Here is a 25,945-nt window from a genome sequence, read left to right on the forward strand (position 1 = left end):
AGCTTATAACTTACTTTAAACTAAAAATCAGATCTAAATCAAGCCAAACACATTACAGCTCCACACTCACTGACCTGCAAGCCCTGAAAATATCATGGTCATCTGAATAATATCATTTTTAAAATGTTTTCTAACAACTTTCTGATATCGTATTCAATAAACAAAAGATTCATGGATAAATTATTATTACTATTTAAGTCTGAACTATAACTGGTGAAAAACTGATATTTTTGAGACATTATAACTAAAGATGAGCACTTTGTTAAGCTTATGTTACTTCTGGTTTTACTTTGGTTTTCCAACAGCAATTTATTTTGTTAAACTGACCAAATGAGAAGTTTGACTTGGAGCAGAGTCTGTAAAAGGACACAGATGAATGTTAATGCAGAGAAAGTAAGAAATCATAAAAGTGTAGAAAAGTTTGAGATAATTCTTTCCACTTAAAGAGGCCTTCAGTCTAAATACAGGACAAGGGCAACTCAATTCCCATCAGCCTTTTGTGTCTTTTCAGAATACTGGGTGCTCTAGATTCAATCACATGGAGCAGAAATGTAAATTAACTCCTTTATTCATAGAAGCTGCACAGACAAAACTCTTCTCAACTTAAAAATATTTTTTTGTGTGATGATGATGATTAAACAGCACCACTTTGTATTAGTTTCTATTTCTGTGCATTAAGCTGTACATTGACACAGTGAAGCTTAGCAGGCACTTGATAGACAATCAGTTCAGAGGACGATGTCAAACAGCACAACAGTCAACACACTTTGTCAGCTGGTTACCTGGTTTTCTCCCTAACACCGATGCTTCAGGGGTCACTGCACTAAAAATGGATATGAATCTGTAGTGGAAATCACAGCATGGGCTCAGAAACACATCTGAAAACCAGTAAACACCGTTTGTCACCGCATCCAAAAATGTTCAAACTCTTCCATGCAAAGAAACAACTATATAACAAGATGCAGTAAAAGCTGCCACTGTCTTTGAGCCTAAGCCTTTGTATGGCCCATTTAAAGCAGATATCTTTGTTTTCTAATAAAGGAATCCAGCAGAATGACCTTATTTCCACATTCAAATCTGTGTTTGATTCCACCTGTTGAATCTTTGGTGTCCACCACCACCTGCTGAGGCAAATACCTGCTAAATGCTGCACTACGTTCACCTGCTGCCTTTGTACCGCACTGGTTAAGTGGCACAGGAGGCATCACAGAGCCAGACTGCAGTACTGGTGCTGTGTGCAGCTGGTAAATCCATTCCAAGCATTTATCAAACTAAATGAAAATATTCCTCTTGCCACTGGATATTTTCCCAGATGACCCAGCTGTAATAAAAAGTGAACACTTCGTGCTGATGATCACAGACGTGTTCAGCTCTTCCTCACAGTGAAGGTGGATCTGACTCTGTCTTCTTTAAGACAACAGGGATTACAGGCCTCAGGAAGATTAAATTGTGTCAGGATGCGTCACAGGTAGAATCTCTTCTATGCGCATTTTTGTAGATAATCCATATTAAATTCCTGCTCGCTACGTTGGACCCAGCTGTGGCCTTCATCACTGAGATTCTCCACCTCTGTCCTGCCTGGGCAGCGTGGGAGGAGGCAGGACTGAGCAGCTCATCACACAGAACCAATCAGCAGTGACTGATGTGCTCTTTAAACCCTGAGATGCTGTTGTCACATCACCTGAAGATGATTGAATGTGCAGTACATACTATGCAGTACCTGACACTGAGGCACTGGAGTCTCCAGGCTGCTTTTGGTGATTGCAGGGTGATGTTAGCTGGTAGTAATCTACCTGGCAGTAACCCAGAGGCCTCCTGCCCGGGCATGTGTGTGTTGCCTTTCACTTTTCTTTGGAGCTCCAGGCCTATGTGAGGGTTTGTGTAATGAAATGTTGCTGATTGGCAGTTGGCTGCCACACCTGAGATAATAAAACAATCCATCAAACCTTATTCCTATAGCAGCTTCTGTAGAGACGGGGAGGATGAATTATTCAGATCTTTAAGTCAAGTTGAAGCTACAATAACACAATGCTGAAATATTCGTACAACTGCTTACAATTCAATACATTACTTCTGTTTAGAAGTAATGTAGTATTATTACTAAATATAAATGAAATGTCCTTCTAAAAGTATTAAAAATATGCTGCACTGCAGTTGCCTCTGCATGTTTATGTGAGCTCACCTTAAAACTTGTACGTGCACGAGTGGTGGAAGCTGATCCCTGTCTAATAAAAGACGTGTGATCTGCACTATTATAACTTTCAGCTCACAAACAGAGAACAGCACCACAGTAAAATAGGACACATACGGTTTCAATACAACTTAGCACCAATTGTCAACAAAGTCAATTCAAGGCACTTTACAGCAGGTAAAGTCTAAAAACTGACTATATGAGATGAGCATTAATGGTGGTTATTTTAAGAAAATTAGCTAAAGTTAAAGTTTAATTACTACTTTTGAAAGTAATGTATATTATTAAATTACCGATGCAATGTGTTTGTCACTTTCATGTTTGAGCTGGTAACAATAAAGCTCATTTTAACAACCTTATACACACATATGATAATCATGCTGTATGCAATGAATCTAATAAATGTAAACTTTATAACTACAACGTTCACTTTATGTGCTGTATTGCTAAAAGTAAATAGCTAAAAGTTGGAGGAATGTTCTCACTGTATTTTGTTATACTAATCTGATTCTCTAAAACAACTTACAGCTGCACTTAAAATTATCCACATGGCAAATTAGGTGTTTTAGCAAAGATTACAAACTTTCAGCTGTTTGCAATGAACAAATCAAACAGCAACAGCTTAAATAGCTCAACAGAACTAATGTTACAAGTTTCTTTTCCAATTCAAACTTATCCCGTGAGTTCAGAGTTGCCACAGCAGATCATTTGTCCGCATGTTGATTTTGGCAGTTTTTACCCCGGATGCCCTTCCTGACGCAGCCCTCCACAATGTTCTACCGGGCGTAGCATGAGTGGGTGCTGATAGACGTTTGCTTAACAGGAGATATTGGTCCTTAAGTGTGAATGCAGTGTTTGGAAAATCAATCATGGCCAGAATTTGTAGCAGGATCTAAGAGAGGGAGCCAATTTTTAGCCTAATTACAAGTAAATAATCTCTGTAAATCTCACTGAGGTGCAGTGTTTCAAAAATACCTGAAAAAACTGTATCTGTGGTATTGATATTTTCAGGATCTATTTACTCACCTCTACTAGGTGAAAACGGTGTTTGAGTGTGAACTGTCCAGTCTCGGTCAGTGTACAGGTGTTTTCCCACGGTTTTGTTTTTTTCTCAGAAACGCAACTGTGCTGTTAATGGGGGTTTTACTGTCCAACAACTTGTACTAGAAGCAAACTCTTTAGTTTTTACAGTAAACCAATTTGAGACGTGGTAAAAAAATATAACACCATCTTGAATAAAGTCCACGGGAAAGAACAGGACTTTTTAAAGTGGAGCTTTCCAGCAAAACTCGATGCATCACAAGTGTTTGCAAGCAGACTTTTATATCAGTGAAGTAAAGCTTAAAGCTGCCTGGGGAGCATGAAAGCAAACACTGTATGATTGGGAATCTGGTCAGCGGTGATGTCGGTTACATGAGCTGCAGCAATCGGGCTAAAATAATTAAAAACTCTGATGTCACCACCTCCCTGATCCATAGTGCCCCACCACAGAACCACACAATAGGCCTGATGAGTGTGTGCGACCCCTTGCTGAAGTCACATTTACACAGCAATGAAGAAGCTATATTGTGGGATTCAGAGAAGAGTCCTGTGGGAGGGGGATTTTCCACTGCTTAAATCTGGAGCAGAGAGGGGATTATTCGTCCACAGAGCCGGAGAGGAGGAGATGAAGAGACGAGCAGATGAGAAGAGAAAGAGTGTAAAAAAAGTGGGGGACGCGGGGGTGAGAGGAAGAGCTGTCACATCACTGGTGCCAATTAACTGACACCAATCACCCACAACATTAACACCACCTGGTGGTTTTAAAATAAAAATATGATGCAGTTTTTATAAAACATATTCTGAACTACTAAATGCCAATGTATCATTATGGATTAAGCACCTGTCAGCACATACAGTGATTAAAATCAGCTCCACCTTCACAAACCATGACCTTCATTTTTTTTAATGGCCATATACACATTTTTCTATAATTACCATAATCAGTATGGTTTAAAATACATTGTTATCTTATCTTATCTTTTAGTAGAATAAAAGAATTTGAAGTATAGAATTATTTTAGGTCAGTACTGGCACTTTTACTTGAGTATTGTTTTTGTGTACTTCTACCACCTCCGTCCTCCATAACATTAAGATCCTCAGACAGACCGATCAGAGTGGATTAGAACATAAACTTACTTTATGCAGTAAGACACACATAAATACAGGAGGTTGTATGTAGAATTTTTATTTGTTTGTATAGTAGTTTATTGCACACATATGAAATGAGTTGATAATAAATAAAAAGTTTCCTGGTTTGTAGCCAACAATATTTGCTTTTTAATTGGTACCAACTAAAGGCTCAATACTTGTAGTGGCTTTGCTTTTCAAGCTAGAACTTCTACTTTTAGATGAGTATTACTGAGTTTTCTCACGTCTGTATTTATCTTATATTATTCAGGTTGTCTTGTTTTCGCTCTACTGTTTGTTCATAAGTATCGTCCTGAGTTTTGATATGTATTTGCACTTGAGGAATTTGGATATATCTTTAATGTGCTGTGTCCAACATGGTGTACAGGTGTGTTTCACCACTGCACCATGGAAACCAAACTTCCTGAACAGATGCTGGGTTACCATAACAACCCAGCAGAGTGGAGGCCTTCTTGCAAGGTGCATGGAGATGGAAGAGCAATCCTAATTAGCCCATGAAGTTTACTTCACCAATACATTTATAGCTCATGAATGTCACTGGTCTTAATGTAAAGACAATATTCCAGACTTTCACCGTCTGTCAGCAGACAGTTAGCTGGAGGCTATGAGGCCATTCTCTAACTGCTACCTTCTAAACCACAGTGATGGGAGATATTGAGACACTCAGGGAGGAGAAAGGAGAACGACAACAAAGCTTCTTAAATACAAACCTACCTCGTCTTATTCCACTAACAAGCCCATATTTCCAATTGTCTTCCTTTGGTTGCACTTCTATTTTGCAAAGGCATCTTGACACTACAGAGTTTCCTTCACCGCCGGCATCATCAGAACTCCACTGTGCTGGTTTTACTATAGAGGTGAAGCAATGGATGGACGGACAAAAGGACAGGGGTAAATATGGCAGAGGGTGAAGGGACGACGTCTTCACATGAGAGAGGTCAAGCAAGAGAAGGAGAGTGACGGAGGAAGTGATGGCTTTGGGATGAACAGGAATAGCAGCGTGACAAAGCCCCTTGCCCACTGCTTCCCCACGGGGATTGTCGACAACACGTCTGCTCCTCAGAAGCCGACAAGACTTTAATTAGAACACAAAGTCTTTAAGAGCAGAGCTGAGGAGAGGCGGAGGACTGAGCAGAACAAAGAACGCTGACAAACCTCGCCAACCATCCAGTCTGTCTGGGCTCAGATTACAGCAAAGAAGCTCATCGAAGAATGTTTTTCAGAAACCACAGAGGAACCACTGTCCTTTGTATAATAGGCTTGTAACTAAATCAGGCTTTGGTAATTTTGTTAGGGGTTATGACTCCAAGAATTCTGCTTTGTAGATCATCAATATCTAACAAAAATCTGGAGATATTGTGTCTCTGAAAGTCTTTGTTGGAGAGAAGATGGACAATCTTGCTGGATGAATGCCTACATGTAAAGGTGAATAAAGAAAACTGTCAAAATATGATGTGACTGCTGGCAACCAATGCAACGCCTGCAGATCTGTTAACTGAAACACAATGTTGCAGATATTAGCAACGTTACAAGCTTTGCCACAGTCAGATGAAATATTTCATGTATTCAGGTAAAAATTGACAGTAAAGTAACAAAAACATTTCACATCATGTGATGTGACTACTGTGCATGTGCACATCAAGATGATGATGCTGAAACAATATATTGTGCAACCCAACGTCAACTCATCCCCAATTACTTAAACCTTGACTTTAATTTGTACTGAATGATTTAAGTCTTGTACTTAAAGTTCTTTTTTTCTATATGAGCTCCAGAGGAAGCAAAACATTGTCTTAAAGCCCTTCAGACTCTTACTCATGGAGCACATTACTGACCCCTCAGGGACATAAATAAAGGAAGCACTGTGGTTAAAAGACTAAAAGGAATCAGCCAAATCTTCCCCAAGGGGTCATTTGTGTTGTATTTCATCTTATCTCACTGGTATTTGTTTCTTCTGTACAAGGAAGGAGGAACTAAACTGTTCATACAGGTTTTCTTTAGTGTTTAGGAGGCAGGGGTCAAGTATGCTAAATATGCCTCACAGACAGTGGTTGTTCACTGGGTGATGTGTTCAACCGTGATGTTTAAAGACAAATCTCCAATCATCTGCAAGAAACTATAATGAACTATAAGGAAGAGCAAACAATTATAAGCATACACAGCAGATGAACTGATAATGAAGACAATGCTTAAAGCGCTGAAAACGTTGCAGTGGAGGGAACATTTTACATTGACATTTTTTATTATAAAATTTCCTACTACAACATTCATTCAGAACAGGTAACTCCAGAGTGAACTGGCAGCTGGAACTGCAGTTTGTAGGTTTTGCTTTGTGTGACAAACAGCAGCGGATGTGAATTCTGCATCCGGCCTTCAATAAACACAGAAACAGTAAAAACAGCGTAGATGGAAATGTAACATTTTGTGACTTAACAGTGTCCTGCAACCATTTCAAAGTATTGTAGACAGCTGTTTTTGCTAAATACTCAGTTTTTAATCTCTGAGGACTTTAAGGTGCTGAATAGGTAGTTTCTTAAAAAAACAGGAGCACGTACAGTACTGGACTTTTAAGATGACTAAGGCCTGTCTTCATTCAAACTGCGTAACTTTCCAACAGCAATGCAACTTTTTTTCAGCTGATATCATATTCACTTCAGCTAAGGAAATGTCAGATGCCGTGGTCACAGTCTAAACCAACTCCATTTAAATGTGGAATAACTCAAACCAGAGACAATGAGTGAAGTGGAATTTCTTCAGACTCTCAGAGAGAATTAGGATTTGAACTTTTTTCTTTGACTTTCAGGCTTTCAGCAGAAACCTGCAGCCACTATGTGGAACGACTGTTATTATCCAATATTATTACCATCATTATCTCTTCTGATAAGTACCCTCATTAAGTGGATCTAATTTCAGCTCTCAGCACAGTGAGTCTGAAGCAGGCTGGGATTCCTGGATTTAATGGAGTCTGTAACACACACACACACACACACACACACACACACACACAGCTTCTACCAGAGTAGAGGAATTGACCGTGTGTGTGTGTGCGTTTGTGTTTCTGCACTCATGCCAGAAACCACCTACGCCTGACACTTATAAACTCCACTTGCAAACTGTGAGCATGGGACAGAGGCTGCCAGTGCTCACACTCACTGCTGATTGTGTGTGTGCTTGTGTGTGGGTGTATTGTGTACTGTGTCAGATAAGTGTGTGCAGTGTGAGCAACAGAGTCCAAGAATTTTCTCTTCACACTGCTGCAGTATGATGTGTGTGTGCTTTAAAGCCTCCGACACTTCCAGGTAATCCTCAGCCTGCCTGCTCTTTACAGGCGTCAGCCTGATGAAGGCCTCAGGTTGTGACACAATGATAAAATGGCCATAACACACATAACATGCTACAAGCACTGTGGACCACTAGACAAACACTTGTAATTATTGCATACAAAGTCACACATCCCAGAACACAACTGAAATAAAAACAGTACAGAAAAACTAAAGTGTTAAAATAAAGTGTTGTCAGGGGAAATGAAGATGTCACTATGTCAAATGTTATTTGCTTTTTTTGTCATTTCTGAAATCCTGCTGCTTTTATTCAAGGTTCTACCAACTGTGCAAACAACTCAGATTTTATTTCAAACATCTTGGTCAACAAGATATTGAGAGAGAATGACTGGTTGCTTCATGAAATGACCACGTGCCCCTTAACATACAAAACATCCATTATTCTGTCTGCATTAGTTTCACATCCAAAAACATATCAAATCCAACACCAAAGGAAATTCATGTACTGCTCATAATTGGACCTTAATTAGGATTTAATTTTCCAAACCAAGGCAAAAAATGCCAAAGACGAGTGAATACAAAAGTCTTATTGTCATTCACTGGTTTTGTTACCTTCACCTTCTAACTTGGCCTGTTTGATTTCTGCTGTCAGGTCTATTTTAATGTCAGTTCCAGCATCTGTCTGCTTCTACTAGGACTTGTACGGTACTGTGAGCTCCAGCTGGTTGTGCACCCTCCCATTTGATGTCAGGCTGAGGGGAAATGTTGGCCAAAAGCCTTGTAAAACAAAGCTTGGTTACAGCACTGAGGCGTGGCATTCCCCCCACCCTCACCCAGCAGACGTCTGACTGAAAAACAAACAGGTGTGCATGCCATTCCTCACATGTCAGTTCATACAGGAACACAGGCAAAAGAAAAGAAAGAACAAGTTTAGGAAGGAGGTGAGATGGTTAAGTTACATGCACCCGGGTTGGGTCGTGTTGTTGTGGTGCAGAGAGGTGGAGTAAGTATTGTAGCTGCAGCTCCTCACAGCCTAAGGCTGAGGACCAGTCAGCAGTTGCATAAGACGATCTCATGTAACGTCAAACACTCTGAAAGCCTTCTGCTGCATTATTTAGACACAAAGCACTGGAATGCTGCTGCTGTGTGACTGTGAAGGTTCCTGTACTCACAGGACTGAGGTTTCACTTTAATGCAGCTCAACGTCAGCTGTTTCTTTGACTGTAAAACTGTCAGTTTTATTCTGCACTTGAGCTGAAATTCATTCAGGCAAAGATGGCGACAAACATTTAGGAGAGAAATGCAACTGCACAGGCTGTTGGAGTTTGACTTTAGGCCAATGCATGGTGTCCAGCACGGCATCTGAAGTAATGTGGCAGTGTACCAAACCCTTACGGTGAGGAGGGAGCAGAAGTGGAGGCAAAGCTCTCAATTTACCAATCGGTCCACTGTCACCTATGGTCATGGACTGAAAGATGAGAATGTGACCACAAGCAGCCACAATGACTTTCCTCAGTAGAGTGGATGGACTAAGCTTTAGAAGGATGCAGAGTTCAGATCTTCAGAGACCTGGTGAGGAGCTGCTGCTCTTTCACTTCAAGGTTGAAGTGGTTCAGAAATTTTATCTGGATTCGTCCTGGTATTCTGGGCATCCAGCTGGCAAGGGATCCCAGGACAGACCCAGAACATGCTGGAGACACTTTATACCTCATCAGACCTGATAACATCTGGGGATCCTCCAAGAGGAGCTAGAACATGTGGCTGGGAAATTTCTGTTAGCAGCTTCTCGGATATAAAAATGAGAGTAAAGTTTTGAACTGTTGATCAGGCAAAGCAAGACATTTGAAGACGTCACCTTGAGCTGTGGTGAACTAAACATTTTTTGTTTTACCATTTCCTGTTTAAGCGTCGTAACAATTCATCAGTTAATTGAAAAGCTTCTGAAGAAACATAATTCTTCAACCTGCATGATAAATGTTGTGCCTGTAGTAACAATTGCCACATTTTCTGTGTCAAATTAAGAAGCCAGATGAAAGAAAAGTGCAATTGAAGAAGAGTTTGTCCTGTTGTTTCAACAACGGCTTTCGGCTTGTGCCTTCAGGGGTTAATTTGGCATGTGTTTTTATGCCAGATGCCCTTCCACCAAGGTCACACTTTGTGGCTGGGCGGGGCCCCACCTGGTGGGGTGAGATTCTAACCTGTGGCCTTTTGTATTCCAACACAATGCTCTATCACTGATCCACCAGGCCCTAGCTTGTCTCTTGTTTGTCAGGTATGTCAACGCCATCTCTCTGAATTTCACTGCAGTGCTTTAACAGTTTGTTATAGAATCATTGTTTCCAGGTCCACGACTGCACAAGCACCTGAAGGAATGAGCACAAGCTGAGCATCATCTACCCTGACTTTAAATCAGGTGTAACGACCATCTGGATGGATGTGGAATGTGTCCAGTATGATGCCTGTGCAGGGCAGAACAAAGGTATGGAGGAATGTGAGCAATGTGTCAAAACTGTCAGCACACATAAGCAGAGATGCACAAAGTCTGGGCTCACAAACACACAGAGCAGCAGAACACGTCTGTCTGCCTGCCTGTTGGTCCGTCCGTCCTGTGTGTGTGTGTGTGGGCATTGTTTAATTACTAAAGGAAATGAGCTGCACAAACTAGGCAGTGGAAAATAAGAGCAGGAGAATCCAGCTTTCTGAACCCAGGTACTATGACCGTACAGTGTGTATGTGCAGAGAATCAACTATTTACTGTGTATTACTATGAACATTTACATTTTGTATTAATAAAACATCACTCACTATATCTGTGACTCTATGTAATTTACACATTTTTCTTCTGTTCAGTTGCTGCTCAACACTTGACATCAGCTGATCCTCTCATCCCAACCGACAGCATTAGATTAGAGGAAGCTTCAGGTTCTGGATCTACAGCATCAGAAGAATTTAAACAGGTAGGGTCTCAGATTCATGTGACCCTATGTTCATGAGACTTGATTTGGAAAAGAAACAAAAAGACTCTTGAGGACCACCACAGCATGCAGATCTGGAGCAGTTAGAGTTGGAGTTATGTTGGGGTCAGGTAGCTGACCACCTCCTTTACCTGCCCTTATCCAAACACTTTAAACTGTAGCCCCTTACCTGTTTCTCCCCCTACCTACATTTTCTTGCCTGAGCACGTTGCTTGTAGGAATCAGAATCTGAGCATAATCATTAACATGCCGACCAACATTTCAACAACTTTGAGTCATATTTAGGCCACAAATATTGGGTCTCCTCTACAGTACAGAGGAGATTCTCTCAGGAAGAACTAGCCCAGTGGCTGGCATCCTCGTGGAAATACTGCTTCTGTAAACAGTAACCCGCATTTATCATGTGGACTTGATGAACTATTCTCGGGTATTTAGCAGCAGACACACAGACACAGCCCCTGCACAGAGATGGAGTTTAAAGTTCAGATCTATTGCATAGTTTGTAGTGAATAAAGAGAAGTAACTATTTTGCAGCAAAGTTTGTTATTACCCCCTTACTCTCATCCAACAATTATCAGTACATGTGATGTTTTTGAGCATGAGTTATTAATCTCAGGCTCAATTTGTCTTTACTCCAAATCTCCTCCTGCTGGTGTGTTTGTGGTCCTCTTATCGGTGTATTTATAGCTGAGGCCGGAGGAAGGAAGCCGAGTAGCAAACATCCTCCTGAGCTGGAGTGATGAGCGCGAAACCCACTCAACCAAGCTCATGCATGACTTCACCACAATGTCATGTCCCAGCAGACCCCCCCGGGGCAAAACTGTGCTTTCTTTTGGGTGTAATTGACCAATGGTATTGTCCATAAAGTCCATAAAGCAGATACAGGTCCAACTTATTTATTTACAAGTTTCATTTTCAAAATAAGTTGCACTGCACTGGTTCATCCTGAGAATCCTGAAAATCATCCTTTTTCATCTTAGCAAGTTCTTCATTCACTGCCTTTATCATGTCTTCTTGATGCTCAAGAGCATCTTCTCGACAGAGAAGGAAGTGTTGTTGTAGTAAAGAAAGCATCCTCCAATGAGAACGTCCTAGGATGTTCTCCAAGATCAACTTTGGTGATAAAGTTTGAAACTAGGAAAAACCAGTGTGGACAGCTCTTTGAGGTGGTGGTTGGTCACCAAGATGATCTCCCAGCTTCTTAAAGTTTTCTGTAGCTGATCAACTGCGATGAAAATGGTCAAGTACACTGTAAGCACTCATCTGTCTCATTTTGAGAAAAACTACGACAAGAAGAAAAGAAATATTCAAAGTCAAGGACATTGTATATTTGCAGGTGCGAGTGATTTGGTAGAGTGAGGAGATTTCAAGAACCTCCAGGAGAGGAGTGTGTCTACATCCATTACTGCAAACATCTTCTCTAGTGAACTGATCTGCATCATGTACAATGCTGTGATGTAACAAATGAAAGTTATCGACTGAAAACTAAATTTCTACCACAAAACACAGCTGGAGAAACGTGGGGACAGTGAACAAGGCAAATCACAATGACAGATGCTGTTGCATTCAGATGTGTGCTCGTCTATTTCCATGACAAAATTCTGTTTGAAGAAGAAAATGTAAAATTGCGACATAATTTCATTTCAACAAAAGCCTAAAACATGGAAATATGTCCTGCTGTTTCTTACACACAGCCTGTGAGATCCTAGAGGGACTGAAAGGATTCTTCTTTTGCTTTAAAAGGTGTTTGTGTCCCATTATGTGTCCTCCTGTTACTTATCACGAATCCCCCATACTCCTGTCACCTCCACTGTATGTTACAAAAATGCTTGAAAAACAGGCATTAACTAGATAAGGAGGTGTGAGATAAGATGCTTCAAACATCTCACACTGTCTGGTTTATGTCTTCGGCTAGTGCAGACCTGGACAGAGTGGCTGTGATCAGCCATGGTGTTAAATTACTCAGACTGCACCTCCTCCCTTCTCTTTAGGAAACTGCCTACACACACGACTTTTACTGTGTTTTCAGTTAAGTCTCTGCCATCTTGTTCTCCAGCTTCCTAAGTTTCCTCTTCTTTCCCTGCAGAGGATTGGCTCAGAGGAAGTGACACTCCACAGCCTCAGACACTGAAGACATAAAACCCGTGTGCAGCAGCAGCAGCAGCAGCAGCAGTAGCAGCAGCAGCACCTTCACACCACACAGCAGCTGAACAAATGGATTTACATCTGAAATTGGTTTCCAGCCCAGCCAGTCAGTGGGCTCCAAGTGGCTCTGATCAGCTCCCAGCTCACTGGTGAGGAAAATTACAAATCAAACGGTAAAGCCGAGTGGCGCTTTGACCCCAGAATCCCCCCCCCAAACGATGCCCAAAGCAGAACGCTGCAGTGTGAGCTTGTAATGAGAGTAAACAGTGCAGAACAGTCATACACAGAGACACACATCATGAACTGACAGGAAGTGGTTCCCTTTATGGAGGCTCTGCCATCACAGCACAGCTCGGTCAATAACTTGGAGTCTCCGCTCTGCTACTTAATTCCAACACACTGCGAGAGAACAGAGATCTTGCAGGTTCACTGCAAGTCACCCTGTGGGATTGTGGGCAATGCCCGGTGAGTTACCTTAGCTTATGAACACAAAGTGAAAGAATGTGATTAAATAAAATGTTTTCAACAGGAGAAAGATCTGGACGGCAGGCAGGCCAGTCAAGGGTGCACTCTATATCTAGAGACACGTGCAGAATAAGACCTGGTGAAATATCCACTGACTTCCAGAGAAAAGCCATTAAAGTGATGGCAGCATGTGTCGCACTACAATCATCCACATATGCAGGTCGCCCATGGTGTGTGCACGGATGCACAGATGCTGGCTTCTGCACCTTTCACTGATAATAGTCTGGATGTTAATTTTTGTCTTTGGCACATGGAACCGTTGCCATGTTGTAGCCATTTTGCTTGAAATCAAGCTTAAAGGTGGCCTCTCCTGACCACAGTACAAGTTTTCACCACCTTTCAGTCCATTTGACAGGAGCACAGGCCAGAGAACTACCCAGCTTCTCTGCACTGAACTGATTGTTTAATACAATTTCTGGTTGTATTTCTGGACACAGCTGCACACTGCGTTAAGTGACAATGGTTTTCCAAAGAACTCCTGAGCCCTTGTGGCATTGTGATAGTATACAGGTTTCTCATGATGAACTGCCTGAGGGCTCAAAGCTCAAAAACTTTCAACAGTGGTTTCCACCTTTCGCCTTTGTTTGCCAAGATTTCCTCTGAGTCCCTGAATCTTTTCACAATATTATGGAGAGCAAATGGCTGAGAATATTGCTTTTGAAGTGACTGACAGTTCTCTCATGAAGGTTGGCACACATTCATGAGCCAAGACCCATTTTTGCATGCAAACACTGAGCCTTTGGCTGATGTCTCTATTATATCTAATCGTGATGCTCTCACCTGTCACCAATTAGCCTGCCATTTTTTTAAACATTCAGAATTTATGTATAATACAGAATGTTGTATAAACCTTTTATTCTTAGTTTGTCTCTGTTCCAACTACAGTTAGGTACAAAAGTTTGTATCCCTTTATTTTAAAACTGCAAAATATGCAGTTCACTATTTGTACACTACAGCACAGTTTTATTATTGACACTATTATTATTATAGCTGATGCAATCCTGTTGCTGTTTCAGTTGTTTCTCATAGTTGATCATCCTGAAAACTCAACCAAACTGGCTCATCTGCAATTTCTGTTTTTCTGTTACTATTATTCGTCACTTCTCTTTAAATTGTTGGTTGGTTCTTATGTTTACTCTGTAAACCAGAGCATGTTGGCACAACAGTTTTCTTTGGGATGAACAAAGCTTATTCTGTTTTAAGGAGGAGACACAACTAACGACTGCTGAGCAGAATGTGATGTCCTCATGACGACTGATCAGATAAAGCTGCACCAGCTCAGTGTGGGTCAAATGTTGCTGACAGAAAAACTGGTAAAGTTAGTGATGTGTACCAATCCACTGAGTCTATGCAGAGACTACATGCGTGGTTTGACCTGCTGGTGATGCCACACGAAAGCTCGGGATATTGTTGCTGCAAAAAAACTATTGTATTGTCATCTCATGTTTAACTTTTTTGGTGTCTGTGTTGTTACTCTTCATTTTATTGTGATTATTGGTGGTTATGAGTTGTTGTGGGTGCAAAGCACTTTGTAACTGCGTTTGTAATGGTGCCGTATGAATAAAGGTTATTAGCCTATTATTATATTCCCTTTGTTAGCTGTGCAGGTCACTGAGATATTGCATATATGATCATAATTTCAATATGAATAGAGATATTTCATGAATTAAAATGTTTACAGGCCACTCTTTTTAACACCCTGCATTTTAAGATGGTATTGACAGTTTCCAGGACTAAACTGTCTTGCAGAGACTCCAAGATCCAAACCGAGAGGACACCGTCCGCAGACCGGCTCCTGATTCAAAGTTACAGCTGATTTACCAGCACAACATCATTTCTGGATCGCGCATGGACGCTCAACACTGCTGTGTCCATTATCGGACACAATCCAACAGATCTAGCAGTCAAATATTTGGGACACGAAGCCTCATAGCAGTGTCTGGGCTTTGGGGGGAGGAGGGGGGGGCAGTGCGTGGGTAGAACTGATTACGGGAATAATCCACAGCCAAACCGGGCACTGATTGCTTGCTGCTGACGAGCGTACCTGTCTGTCCGATAATGGATGTAGGCCTGATGCACTGAGACCAGACAGTCTGCAAACCAACCCAGCAGGTTGGCTCGACCGTCATAAATAGACAAACTAACATCACACTGTGACGCAACTACACAACCTGACACATTACAACTGTAACAAATGAAATGTCAACCAGAACCGACCTGGGTAGCAGGTAACGTAAATACGCAACATTCAGCGACACGTCCATGGACATAGCGCACGGTTCTAGTTGGCCTTGCTTGACATTGGCAGACAATCCCCAGAAACGGTTCCCTGTGGCTTTACCGGATCCACAGCACTGTGCCCTTTAATTCGGCATTTTACTGATAAATAGAGGAGCCAACAGCAAAACTTTGCATTACAGAATGAATGTGCGCCACTGAGTGTTCAGAAAAACACAAGCCACAAAACAGCATCAAACCTTTACGAGCATTTACAACAATACCAATGTTTTTTTTAAATGTGCACATATCTGAATTGCATTATAGCCAAATTCAATAATTGTTATTGCCCATTCGAACCAAGTTTAATTTGCTACTTTTTCAAACGTACAATCACCGATCAGCGTCAAATCCACACTCCTCATTTTCTGTAACGAGGTCTGGCGCAGCGCTCTGCTCAGTACGAAGCTTTGCTAGCAAACAAAACAATGTCCGACAATGGAAACCTCAGTGGCTGAGGCTGCTCACCTGCAGCTCGGTCCGCTCCACCTCCCACTGCGCCCTCTCCACCTCGAAGCGGGCCCACTCATGCTGGAGAAAGTGTAAAATCCCCGGGATGCTGTACTGAGCCCTGGCCGTTTCCCCGCCGCCGACGTCGGCAGCCTGCGGAGGTTTGATATTCCCAGCGCCGGGAAGACCCGAGTTGTTGTTGTTGTTGAAGAAGACACCGGGACCCGCCTGCTCGTCCATGGCCGGACCGGGTCGAGGTGGTTCCGGTTCGGTCAGGTGCTGCGAGTCGCTTCAGTAAAATATCCTCAGGAGGGAAGTACGGCCGATGAAGAGCCCTGTCAGCTGGGCAGCACAACTCCGGTCTGAGCGGCTGTCAAACCAGCGGACAATCGTCGACCTCACGAATCCCGCTAGCACGCGGCTTCCGGTGCGGAGTTTCAAAATACAACCACACACGTTGACGTAATTCTGTAACAACGTAGGAAATGTAAAGAATTCTTGTGGGAATAACTGTAGTAAAACAAATCTAATGAATGTAAATATCAAGATTTGTCCATATTTGGATGGATATAATAACAATACTGCAGCAAATGTAGGAAATTAGAAAGATGGCCATGGCTAATTGGATGTCCGTGTTGTTTCTTATCATAAACTGTAGTTTTTAATGATAATAAAAGTAATTCACATTTTATTCCTAAAAAAAAACTTTCTTGCAATTTGCTGAAGATTTAAGCTGCAAATGCCTGTGTTTTCCTGCCTTGTGACTTAAATGTCATGGTTTAGCATCCTAGGTTTAGTTAGTTCTGTTATCTCAAAAACAGCATGGATGCAGCACAGCATGACTCATAAATGGCCAGTTTGTATCAGACATCAGGCAGAAAACCTCTCAGGTCTTTGTTCCCTTAAGCAGTCTTTTATTTTGGAGCCATTGCAGTTTTTAACATAAAGTAGCTTGACGTACCTGTAAACTGACGTCATCCTCCCCGGTTGTCCCGCCCTCCACGCAAAATTCGCTCATGCCATTAGCTGATTACCTGATTGGCAAGAAACAATGTCCAATTAGAGACGAGCACATGTGCGCTCCAGAAATGCCAAATCTGTTTCCAAAAAAGTTGGGACACTAAATTATTTTTACAAAATCATTTTAAAACCTAGAAAAAATATTAGAAAAACATCAAATGTTGAAGATTAGGACTTTTTAAAAACATTTTTTCATGTGGAATTTAATGCCAGCAACACATTTAACAGTGGCCATGTTTACCCCTGTGTTGTATCACCTCTTTTAACATTTGAGAACTGAGGTCAGTCGACTACGTGGAAATGACATGTGATCCGTAACATTACAGATGTGAATTGTTGCCATTGTTGTTACATTTTAATGAATCAGCTGTTCATTATTGTGAATGTGGCATAATTTTAGCTCCTCCGGGATTTTGTGGATGCTTTTCTGATAGTTGCAGCCTAAAATGAGTGATTTCTAACATGTGACGCATGATGTAATGTTTTCATTTGCTTTTAAATTGAAAGGAAACAAGTTCTTTTTTGTGTGTGTTTTACTTTTACTTTAAAGAAACCCAACTGAGCACCACTGTTTAAAGCAGGATAAATGCTTACTGAAGGGGGGCAGAGGGGGCCGGGGGCCCCTAAACGCTGCCGCCGGCCCTGCAGCGCGCTGCCTGCGTCCATGTGCTAATCAGCTGATGCGCCACAGCCGGCTCTCCTCACTATTTAACTCCAGCTCGGAGCAGCTCGGATGTTGAACCAGCTCTGCGTCCTCCCTCACAACATGCCTTCGTTTGACAAGACGCAGCACAAACCCTTCAAACAGAGGAAGAGCTTCGGTAAACGTCTCTTACGCCACAAACACGGGAAAAGTCGTTAACTGAACAATCTGACGGAGTTTCTTTTTCTTTCTCCGCAGCTACAAGGAAACAAGAGGTGGCAGGGATCAGGTCCAAGTTCCCCAACAAAATCCCGGTAAGCTGGAGACGGGGTTTTCTTAAAAAGAAGCGTTTTCGGTGTGTTTTACCTGCGCTCACCTGGTGCCGCCTCCTCACAGGTGATCATTGAGCGCTACGAGCGGGAGAAATACCTGCCTCCGCTGGACAAAACCAAGTTCCTGGTGCCGCACGAACTCACCGTGACCCAGTTTGTCACCATCATCAGGTAAAATCTCACTGCCCAGCACCGGACCGGGTTCGCACCGGACCGGGTTCGAACCGGGCCTCAACTCTCCGACTGCTGGAATCTTGAAGCCGTAGAAAACGCGTTTCGATGTTGGAATGTATTTATTAATTCTCATAGTTTTCGGTTGTCCGAAACGACGAATTGTTAAATTTAGAGCCTGAAGCAGATTAAAGAACTTTAAATTTAGCGTTTGACTGAACGTCCTCTTGAAGAGACTTTAAAGTATATTTTTACTTGTATTAACCCGTTTTAAAAGCCTGTTTGTGGCTAAAGTGACTTTAGAGACTCAGTTTCTAGAAGCACAAACTACTTAAACTGGTGAATCCACCTTTGTTAAATCTCTGCTGATTCCTTCACATTTCTGAGATTCCTGCAGGAACTAGACGCCCCCGTTTTGTCTGTGCAGACATTATAACCTTAGTGACAATCCCCAGTCACAGAGTCCCTGTCCAAACAGCTGCTGAGAGGACATGTGTCAGCATGAGTAAATAATGGTTATTAAAGAATCTCACAGTTGGTTTTCTTTGCTTGTTTTGTTTGAATTTTTCTTGGCGTCTCAGTGACGTGTAGTGGTCGAGTCCTGGTTGATCAGGACTTCTGCTCTTTTTGGACAATGAACGTGTGTTTCTTTCTAACTTAAACATTCTCATGTCAGAATGTGAATCAGGTCCTTTTACTTCTGCTCAGATATATTTGACCAAGTCCTGATCAGAGACAACACTGGACCCACAATCACTGGAACATGTCTCCGACCGAACAGGAACAAAACAGTCTTGTCCTTAACTGTTGTCTTCATAGTTTTAGAAATGAACATGAGTGTTGGACACGTCTCTGACCTTTTCCTGTGTCTGCAGTCGTCTTTAGGTTGGTTCCTGTCAGTGGCAGTGGTATCTGCAAAGTTGTACTTTTACGGCAGTTTTTATGGAAATGATGGACAAGTGAACCTGCAGAATCAGTTTGATCCCCTGGGAGTTTTAGGGCCTGGACCAACAAAGTGCACTTGATTATACATGTGAGATTTTGGAATTGAAAAGTGACAAAGATAATATTTAACTCTTTTACTCTACTACAGTTCAGAGGGACATTGTCCTGTAATTGTACTCATATTGTACAGATATTTGCAGATACTGTATCTCAGATGCTTGTTGGACCCAAATGACCTTCCGTTAAAAACAATCTGAATCTATTCCAAAACAATTGGTGTCCAGTCCTGATTTTTACTTCAGTTTATTTTTGGACAATTTTTTATTTGGTTTTTTTTCTGCATTTTAATATGGATTTCTTGACTTTAGCTTGCATTTGTGTATTTCTAGTGTGGTATGAGTACTTGAATGGTCCAAAAACTTCTATGCTGCAAACTCAGTGGTCGAGCACCGGGTTGGGAGGCAGAAGGCCCTGGGTTCGATTCCCAACCCACCAGATGTGGCCCCGCCCATCCACCGAGGGCCACCTTGGTGCCAGTCCCAAGCCCGGATAAAAACACGAGGTTTGAGGCAGGAAGGGCATCCTGTGTAAAAACACATGTCAAATCCACATGTGCCACATGTTCCACTGTGGTGACCCCTGATGGGTCAAGCCAGAGACCACTGATCTTGACTGTAGTACTGTTGTCTTAGTAACTCTGAACACAGGAATTTCACTCACCACAGAATGTTTTACTGTAGTACTGCTGCTGTAGTAAATGAGCAGAGTACTTCCATCTCTGCCCAAAACACGTTATCACAGCATATTTTCATTTACGCCCATTTTCTTGTCGCCTCTACTACAGTTCCAACGAACATTTTGTACTTTTCCTTTACTACATTTCACTGGCAATTTCAGTTAATTTAGAAAATACAGATATTTGCTGACACTGGAGCATTAAGAGAATGTGTTGGACCCAAATGAGCCTCAGTAAAAATGATCTGAATTCTATTGTATATTTGAAGCAGGAGCCTGGTCCAACCCTCCACTATGACTTGTCTCTAATCCCCTTTAGTGTCTGATGGTCTGGAACGTTCCCAGTGAAGATTGACCCGCTAACTTCAGACCTCTCTGAGTTCTGCTAACTCAGAACATTTGGGGCCGCATCTGTTAAAGGATTTGGATTTGATACATGTCCTACAGTGGAGCAGTGTCTGACCTGGTTTTAATAGTTTACAGCAGACGAATAAACTAATCCAGGTCAAAGTCCAAAATTCAGATTGTTTCAGGATTTGATTATAAGTCAGATTATTGTAGGAAATGACACTTCTTTAAAGTAGAAACTGAATCAGTTAAGAGTTAAGTGGATTTCTTCAGAGCTGTAGTGTTTAAGTTTAGATTCCCTCTTTCCTCCCACAGCAGCTCAACGGGGAAACACACAGAACTTGTACTGAACCTGATCTGGATTCTGGCTCTGCTTCACCAAAGGATCTGTTTATAGCCACAAATAGGAAGAACAAAAATCTGTTGAAACGTTGCCAAGCTTGAAGCTCAGTTTGTGTTTCAGATCTGACCCCTGACAGCTTCAGAGTCGGCGCCTCAAGACTCAGTTTCAGCTTCCTGATTCTGGTCTGCGTTGTGATGACTCAGCAGAAGGCTGACATCAGCTCACTTTCACGGGTTCAGGGGTCCAGAGAGTCACGGTGTCACGGCAGTCAGATGGTGGAGAGGCTGTGTCACATGCTGAGCGGTGTCTCATTTACACTCCACGTGTACATAGTACTGCCTGTACTCAGTGTACTGCATACTGTAGTTACTTTTAGTGTTTTTTTGTTGTTTTTTTGTTTTGGGAGATTTTAGAATTGGAGTTTAAAGATGAGAGCAGACCTGTAGTACAGAGTACTTGTAATTACTGGATACTGGTTTGGAACCATAAAAATATAACCTTTGTCTACAAAGTAATATAACTTGAATATAATACAAGAACTGAGTAACTAGATTGTTTCCAGTCAAGAACATTAATTCTCCTGAGTACAGTTAAATCTGACTTAAGTAATGTAAAGAATAGGGTTCAACTGTGTTTATCATATCAGTGTCCATAAAGTATTTTAATTCTGCTCAGTTCTGTGTAGAACTTGTATACAGTAACTCAGTCCAGATCAGAGACAACACTTGACCCACAATCCATCAGAAATGACAATCAGCAGCTGAGTGTTTTAGTTTGAAACTGTTAAAGGCCTGAAATGAACAGTCCCACAGCAGATCACTGACTAAAGGTACCAATCATTGCTACATGTCTCAGACTAGGGTCAGACCCATTGTCCTTCACTGTTCTCTACACTTTTAGTAATGCACTGTAGCTGTGGACATGTCTCTGTCAGACCTTTTTCTGTCTCTGCAGTATTTAAGGAAATGATTGACAAGTGAACCTGTAGAATCAGTTTAATCCTCAGGGAACCTTCAGGCAGTGGACCAGCTATAAAAGTGCTGTAATCAAGTAGAACTTTTTTAGGTATCTGAGTTTTGTCATACTCGGATACTTTAACTTGTATAAAGATACTTTGATACAAACGAGGTTCAGTAAAATTGATCTGCTTTTTTTAATATATTCTGTGGGATGTTTCTGCACTGAGTACTTTCACTTAAGTTCTTGCATAAGATTTGAACTTGTAATTGAGTATTTCCTTTTGTGGTATTAGTGCTTAAATGGTCCCAATACAAAACCAACTTCAAGTTCTTGCTGCTAATACTGTGGTACTTTTGCTAAGGTAGTAAGTAGTCGTACCACTGTACTTCAATCAGTCTTTTCAGCACATTGTATTTGAGCAGTAAATATATGTGTGTGTCTCTTAGCCTGCAGGACATGTCTCTAAACCAGCCCCTGCCTTGTCTCTGTCCCTCCCCTCAGGAACAGGATGGCCCTGCTGCCCACTCAGGCCTTCTACCTCCTAGTGGACAGGAGCGGCCTGGCCAGCATGTCTCTCACCATGGCTCAGGTCTACAAAGACCACCAGGACGAGGACGGCTTCCTTTACATGACGTATGCCTCTCAGGAGATGTTTGGACACTGACGACCTGCAGCTCACGTTGGATTTTATTCACTGTTAAAGCCTCGGTATGTGCTGTAAATAGAAAAATACTCTGTATATATTGTAATAATCCGTGTACACGTTTTGATTTTAAAGATGTGGATCCAATAAATCTTATGTCTAAACTGGGTGAATGCAGTGTGGTGGGTTGTAGATTCACATTAGACATCAAAGGTTGACTGTATTTCCTTTATGAATTATTCAGGTCATAGTAGTACTGTAAATACCAGAATACTGTCCTGGTCAAAAAGTCCAGTATTAAACTTTATAGGTGTCATCAGACTGTTCAAAGTACATATGTAAACAAAGTACTTTTACTCAAGTACAACTTTGAGGGTGTTTTTTTTTAATTGCTACTCAATACTTCTACACAGGGGCCTGGTGCATCAGTGGTAGAGCATTGGGTTGGGATGCAGAAGACTGCAGGTTTGAATCCCACCCCACCAGGTGTGGACACACCCAGGGCCTGAGCCCATATAAAATGGCTGGGTGGTGGGAGGAAGGTCATTTGACTTACTCAACTACATTTACATGCGCTCTGTAGTTAGTTAACCCCCCCAGTACCCACAGTACTTCTCCTTCCTCTCTTCTGTACTTTCTTCCAGTTACAAGTCCTGGGTGGAGACTTGTACTGGAAATATGAACAAAAACTAGTTTGACTAATGTGCAAAATCTGGATCTCTTTTGACTGACACTTTAGTTGGTGGTATATTAAATAAAACCTTTATATTTTTTTTCAAAGAAATTAAACTATTTAAATTTTCACATTTGTGCTGTAAACTTTCAAAATTCAAGAGCAGTGTTTCAGCTTATCGCTGTGTCTCTTGCCACAGCGGAACATGTGCTGCGTGTTGATTTGACTTGACTGTTTACACATGATGCCCTTCTTGCCACACCCCCCCCCCATTTTATCTGGGCTCGGGACTGGAGCTGGGGGGGCTCTTGGTTCCTGGGCGGGGCCGCACCTGGTAGGCTCGGATGCAGAAGGCCACATGTTTAAATCCCAACTCAATGCTGTACCCCTGAGCCACCAGGCCTCCTTTGTAAACCTTTAAAGTGAAAAATCCAATGTCTAAGGACAAAGATCAGTGTTGCTACCGAAACACCAGCAAGTGAAGGTCTAACTGATTTCACCATATTATGTTCTGACAGCTGTTTCATGCACAATCATACATCAGATTCTATACTTACTGTAAGTCGAGTGAAGCTGTGAGGGGACAGGTTTAATCAGGTGGATGGGATGATCATTGTCCTGTTGCTCTGTCAGACCAGTAGATGGCAGCTCAGGTCCACGGAGCTGCTGACAAAGCACTGATGCTGCAGAAATATGAAATCTCTAGATGGTTCACTCTCCCAAACGAGGAGTTTTAAGATCACTGCAGCATCGTGTGTCATGGTTTCACTCAGGTAAAGCTTCACACATTAAGAAAGAAATCGTTAGTGTTTGACACCGAGCACCATGTTCATCACCTGAACCCAGAAACACCAAAGCTCTAAAACGTAAACGCCTTAAACTTTGCTGTGAACATTTAAATGTGTGCAGCTGGTTTTCATTAGAGGAGCTGACGTCTGATAGTTTCCACTCCATTAAGTGTAATAGAACTAAAGTGACTCCATCAGTCTGTTTTACAGTTTCATGCACCAATCAGTTAAAACTGCATTAACCTGCTGATGCTTGTGTTTAGCTCACAGAGCAGTGAACAGGGTTTAACCAGCTCTGCTCACCTTTTTAGACAAAACCATGGTTTTGGGTTTTTCTTCTAGTTTCTAGTATGAGAGATGTTCGTTCTGGAGGCTTCGCTGACTTTGAGAGACTAATCTCCAATGTCCAATTTGATTGTGGTCGGCTTCTTCTCCTCTAAACACCAGAGAGACTCAGTTCATTTAATTGATGACATAGACGAAAGCCATTTCCCAAATGAGCCAGAATGCGAGCAGATCCAGACGGGCGTAATGAGTCTGCGTGAAGCTGGGACTATTACAGCTGCACAACAACAGGCTTCATTAACTGCAGCGAGCGGCTATGCAGACAACGGACATTAAACAAAACCTCTGAGTCCAGCAAAGCTCCTCAAAGCTCAGAGTCTGACACAGATCTCTTCACAATCAGCTTTAACATGGTTCAAACCTGCTGCCAGATCATGAACACTAACACAATAACAGGAGTTTTATTGTTGTGCAGTACAAAAGTGTAAAAAAAAAACAATGGTTCTGTTTTATGCCGTTAAGTCTCTTCAAGGATCAGTTTGAAGCAAAGATTAAGTACATGTGCACCTTAAAACACCTGACATCACCTGTGTTTGAACCCTGAGACAGAAAAGCAGAAGCTGATTACTGTTCGGTGGCTCAGAGCTGTAAAATGCAACATGTCAGATACGTGGATTAACAGGTTAGCAACCTGATCCTGGATCTGGTGGTTTTTCCAAAGCTATGTTGAGCCGCTTCAGACCAACGAGGAGCAGCTTCATTCTCAGGTTTAGTCGGTGCAAACAGGATGAACTCTGAGGAAGTTGATCCAGCTGCTGATGAGCTGATTTAACATTAAGTCACTGAGACAGTAATGAAAAGATGCACATTTATAACAGCTTCAGGAAACAACTATATGTGGGTCAGAGTAAGTTCCTCTGTCACCGGCTGCAGTGGACGAGGTTCCTGTTAACACAAAAATGTGGTCATCAATAGACGCAAATGTGTGCACGAACTCTCTGTGTGTTAGTGAGTGATGGACTAAGACAGTTTTTAATGAATTTACCTGCAACAAAAGGCTGTTTAACACATGTAACACACAGCGAGAGATCGTCTGAGTAAGAAACATCCCCGTGGGACAAACAGCTGATTTCTCAAGAGGCAACATGATAGAAAACTTAGGCTGCGGGAAAGTGTGTTTTGTTCGCAGCACATCAGGTACCTGAGCTTTAACACTGTAATACAGACTGTTACAGAAGCATCTCACTGGGACATTTGTTCCCACATAACTTCAGGATCCCAGTGCAGGCAACAGTTTGCAGAATAACTTTACCTTGTTCTTCCTCTGAGATTAAAGCCCAGATCATGTAAAGAATTGTTATGATGGTTTCACGCTTAGTTTGTCTGACGCCTCCATCATTCTGCATTTTCTGCAGCATCTTTAAATTCTTCATAGCTGCTCTGGTGGGTGAAAAATTTGCTTTCTCATTTTCTCCATCTTTCATTTCGTCACTAGCAGGTAAACAGTGGAGAAGCTGCTGATCGTGGTTTCTAAGGTTGATATTTGCAGACACAGTGATTCCAGGTGAGAAAATCTTTACTAATCCAATTCCGAAGTGGGTTTGAAGAACTGTTTTTGTGGTTCTGTCCAATCAGGATCAAGCAGTGTTGTGGTGTTTGGCACCTCTGTGCCACCATACTGATGGGAACCATTGTGGCTGAGCAGAAAGCAAAGCCTGTCTTCACCTCCTGTTCTGATCTTTAGTGTCAGTGTTTGTTTTTCTAGGTTTTTTTTTCATCTTTATCTTAAATTTTTTGCATTTGATTCAGAAAAATGTTCTTATTTGTTATTTATTATTATTATTATTACTACTAGTAGTAAATGTAGTGAAAAAGAGAATATTTCTCTATAGGAGTAAAAGTACTCTGTTACTTTCCACACTCGTCCTTATTGTTATTCAGCAAACACTTTAGCCGAGCTTGATGAGCCACTCACAGACATAAAATGTCCCATTTAACCTGCGCGCTCATTAAAAGTTCATGTGT

The 25,945-nt window shown here is 41.8% G+C and overlaps 2 protein-coding genes and 1 long non-coding RNA gene across 3 annotated transcripts in view; 2 read left to right on the forward strand and 1 right to left on the reverse strand.

Moving 5' to 3' along the window:
• strn (striatin, calmodulin binding protein) overlaps window positions 1-16,439 on the reverse strand; it is a 38,266-nt gene extending 21,827 nt beyond the window's left edge. Inside the window, exon 1 of the mRNA XM_067497332.1 lies at window positions 16,053-16,439. Coding sequence (XP_067353433.1) covers window positions 16,053-16,274 — 222 coding nt within the window. The 5' untranslated portion in view covers window positions 16,275-16,439. The remainder of the gene's footprint in view (window positions 1-16,052) is intronic.
• LOC137123516 (uncharacterized) lies at window positions 9,062-16,058 on the forward strand. The gene is made up of 3 exons (XR_010913858.1): window positions 9,062-10,141; window positions 10,513-10,619; window positions 12,724-16,058. It is a non-coding gene; the product is annotated as an uncharacterized lncRNA (long non-coding RNA).
• A 1,277-nt stretch (window positions 16,440-17,716) lies between the features above and the next one.
• Window positions 17,717-22,343, forward strand: map1lc3c (microtubule-associated protein 1 light chain 3 gamma). Its single transcript, XM_067497220.1, has 4 exons — window positions 17,717-17,875; window positions 17,956-18,011; window positions 18,094-18,200; window positions 22,033-22,343. Exons 1-4 carry the CDS (start codon window positions 17,788-17,790, stop codon window positions 22,193-22,195), a joined length of 414 nt encoding a protein of 137 aa, XP_067353321.1. The 5' UTR covers window positions 17,717-17,787; the 3' UTR covers window positions 22,196-22,343.
• The last annotated feature ends 3,602 nt before the right edge of the window (window positions 22,344-25,945 follow it).

The sequence above is a fragment of the Channa argus genome, chromosome 3 (genome assembly GCF_033026475.1).
Source record: "Channa argus isolate prfri chromosome 3, Channa argus male v1.0, whole genome shotgun sequence".
NCBI lineage: Eukaryota > Metazoa > Chordata > Actinopteri > Anabantiformes > Channidae > Channa > Channa argus.

Bases quoted from the DNA above. Each gene is read 5' to 3' on its own strand.
- map1lc3c (XM_067497220.1), top strand. From the start codon at position 17,788: ATGTTGAACCAGCTCTGCGTCCTCCCTCACAACATGCCTTCGTTTGAC. The intron at 17,876-17,955 runs GTAAACGTCTCT...CTTTCTCCGCAG, and splicing joins CAAACAGAGGAAGAGCTTCG to CTACAAGGAAACAAGAGGTG. The intron at 18,012-18,093 runs GTAAGCTGGAGA...GCCTCCTCACAG, and splicing joins AGTTCCCCAACAAAATCCCG to GTGATCATTGAGCGCTACGA.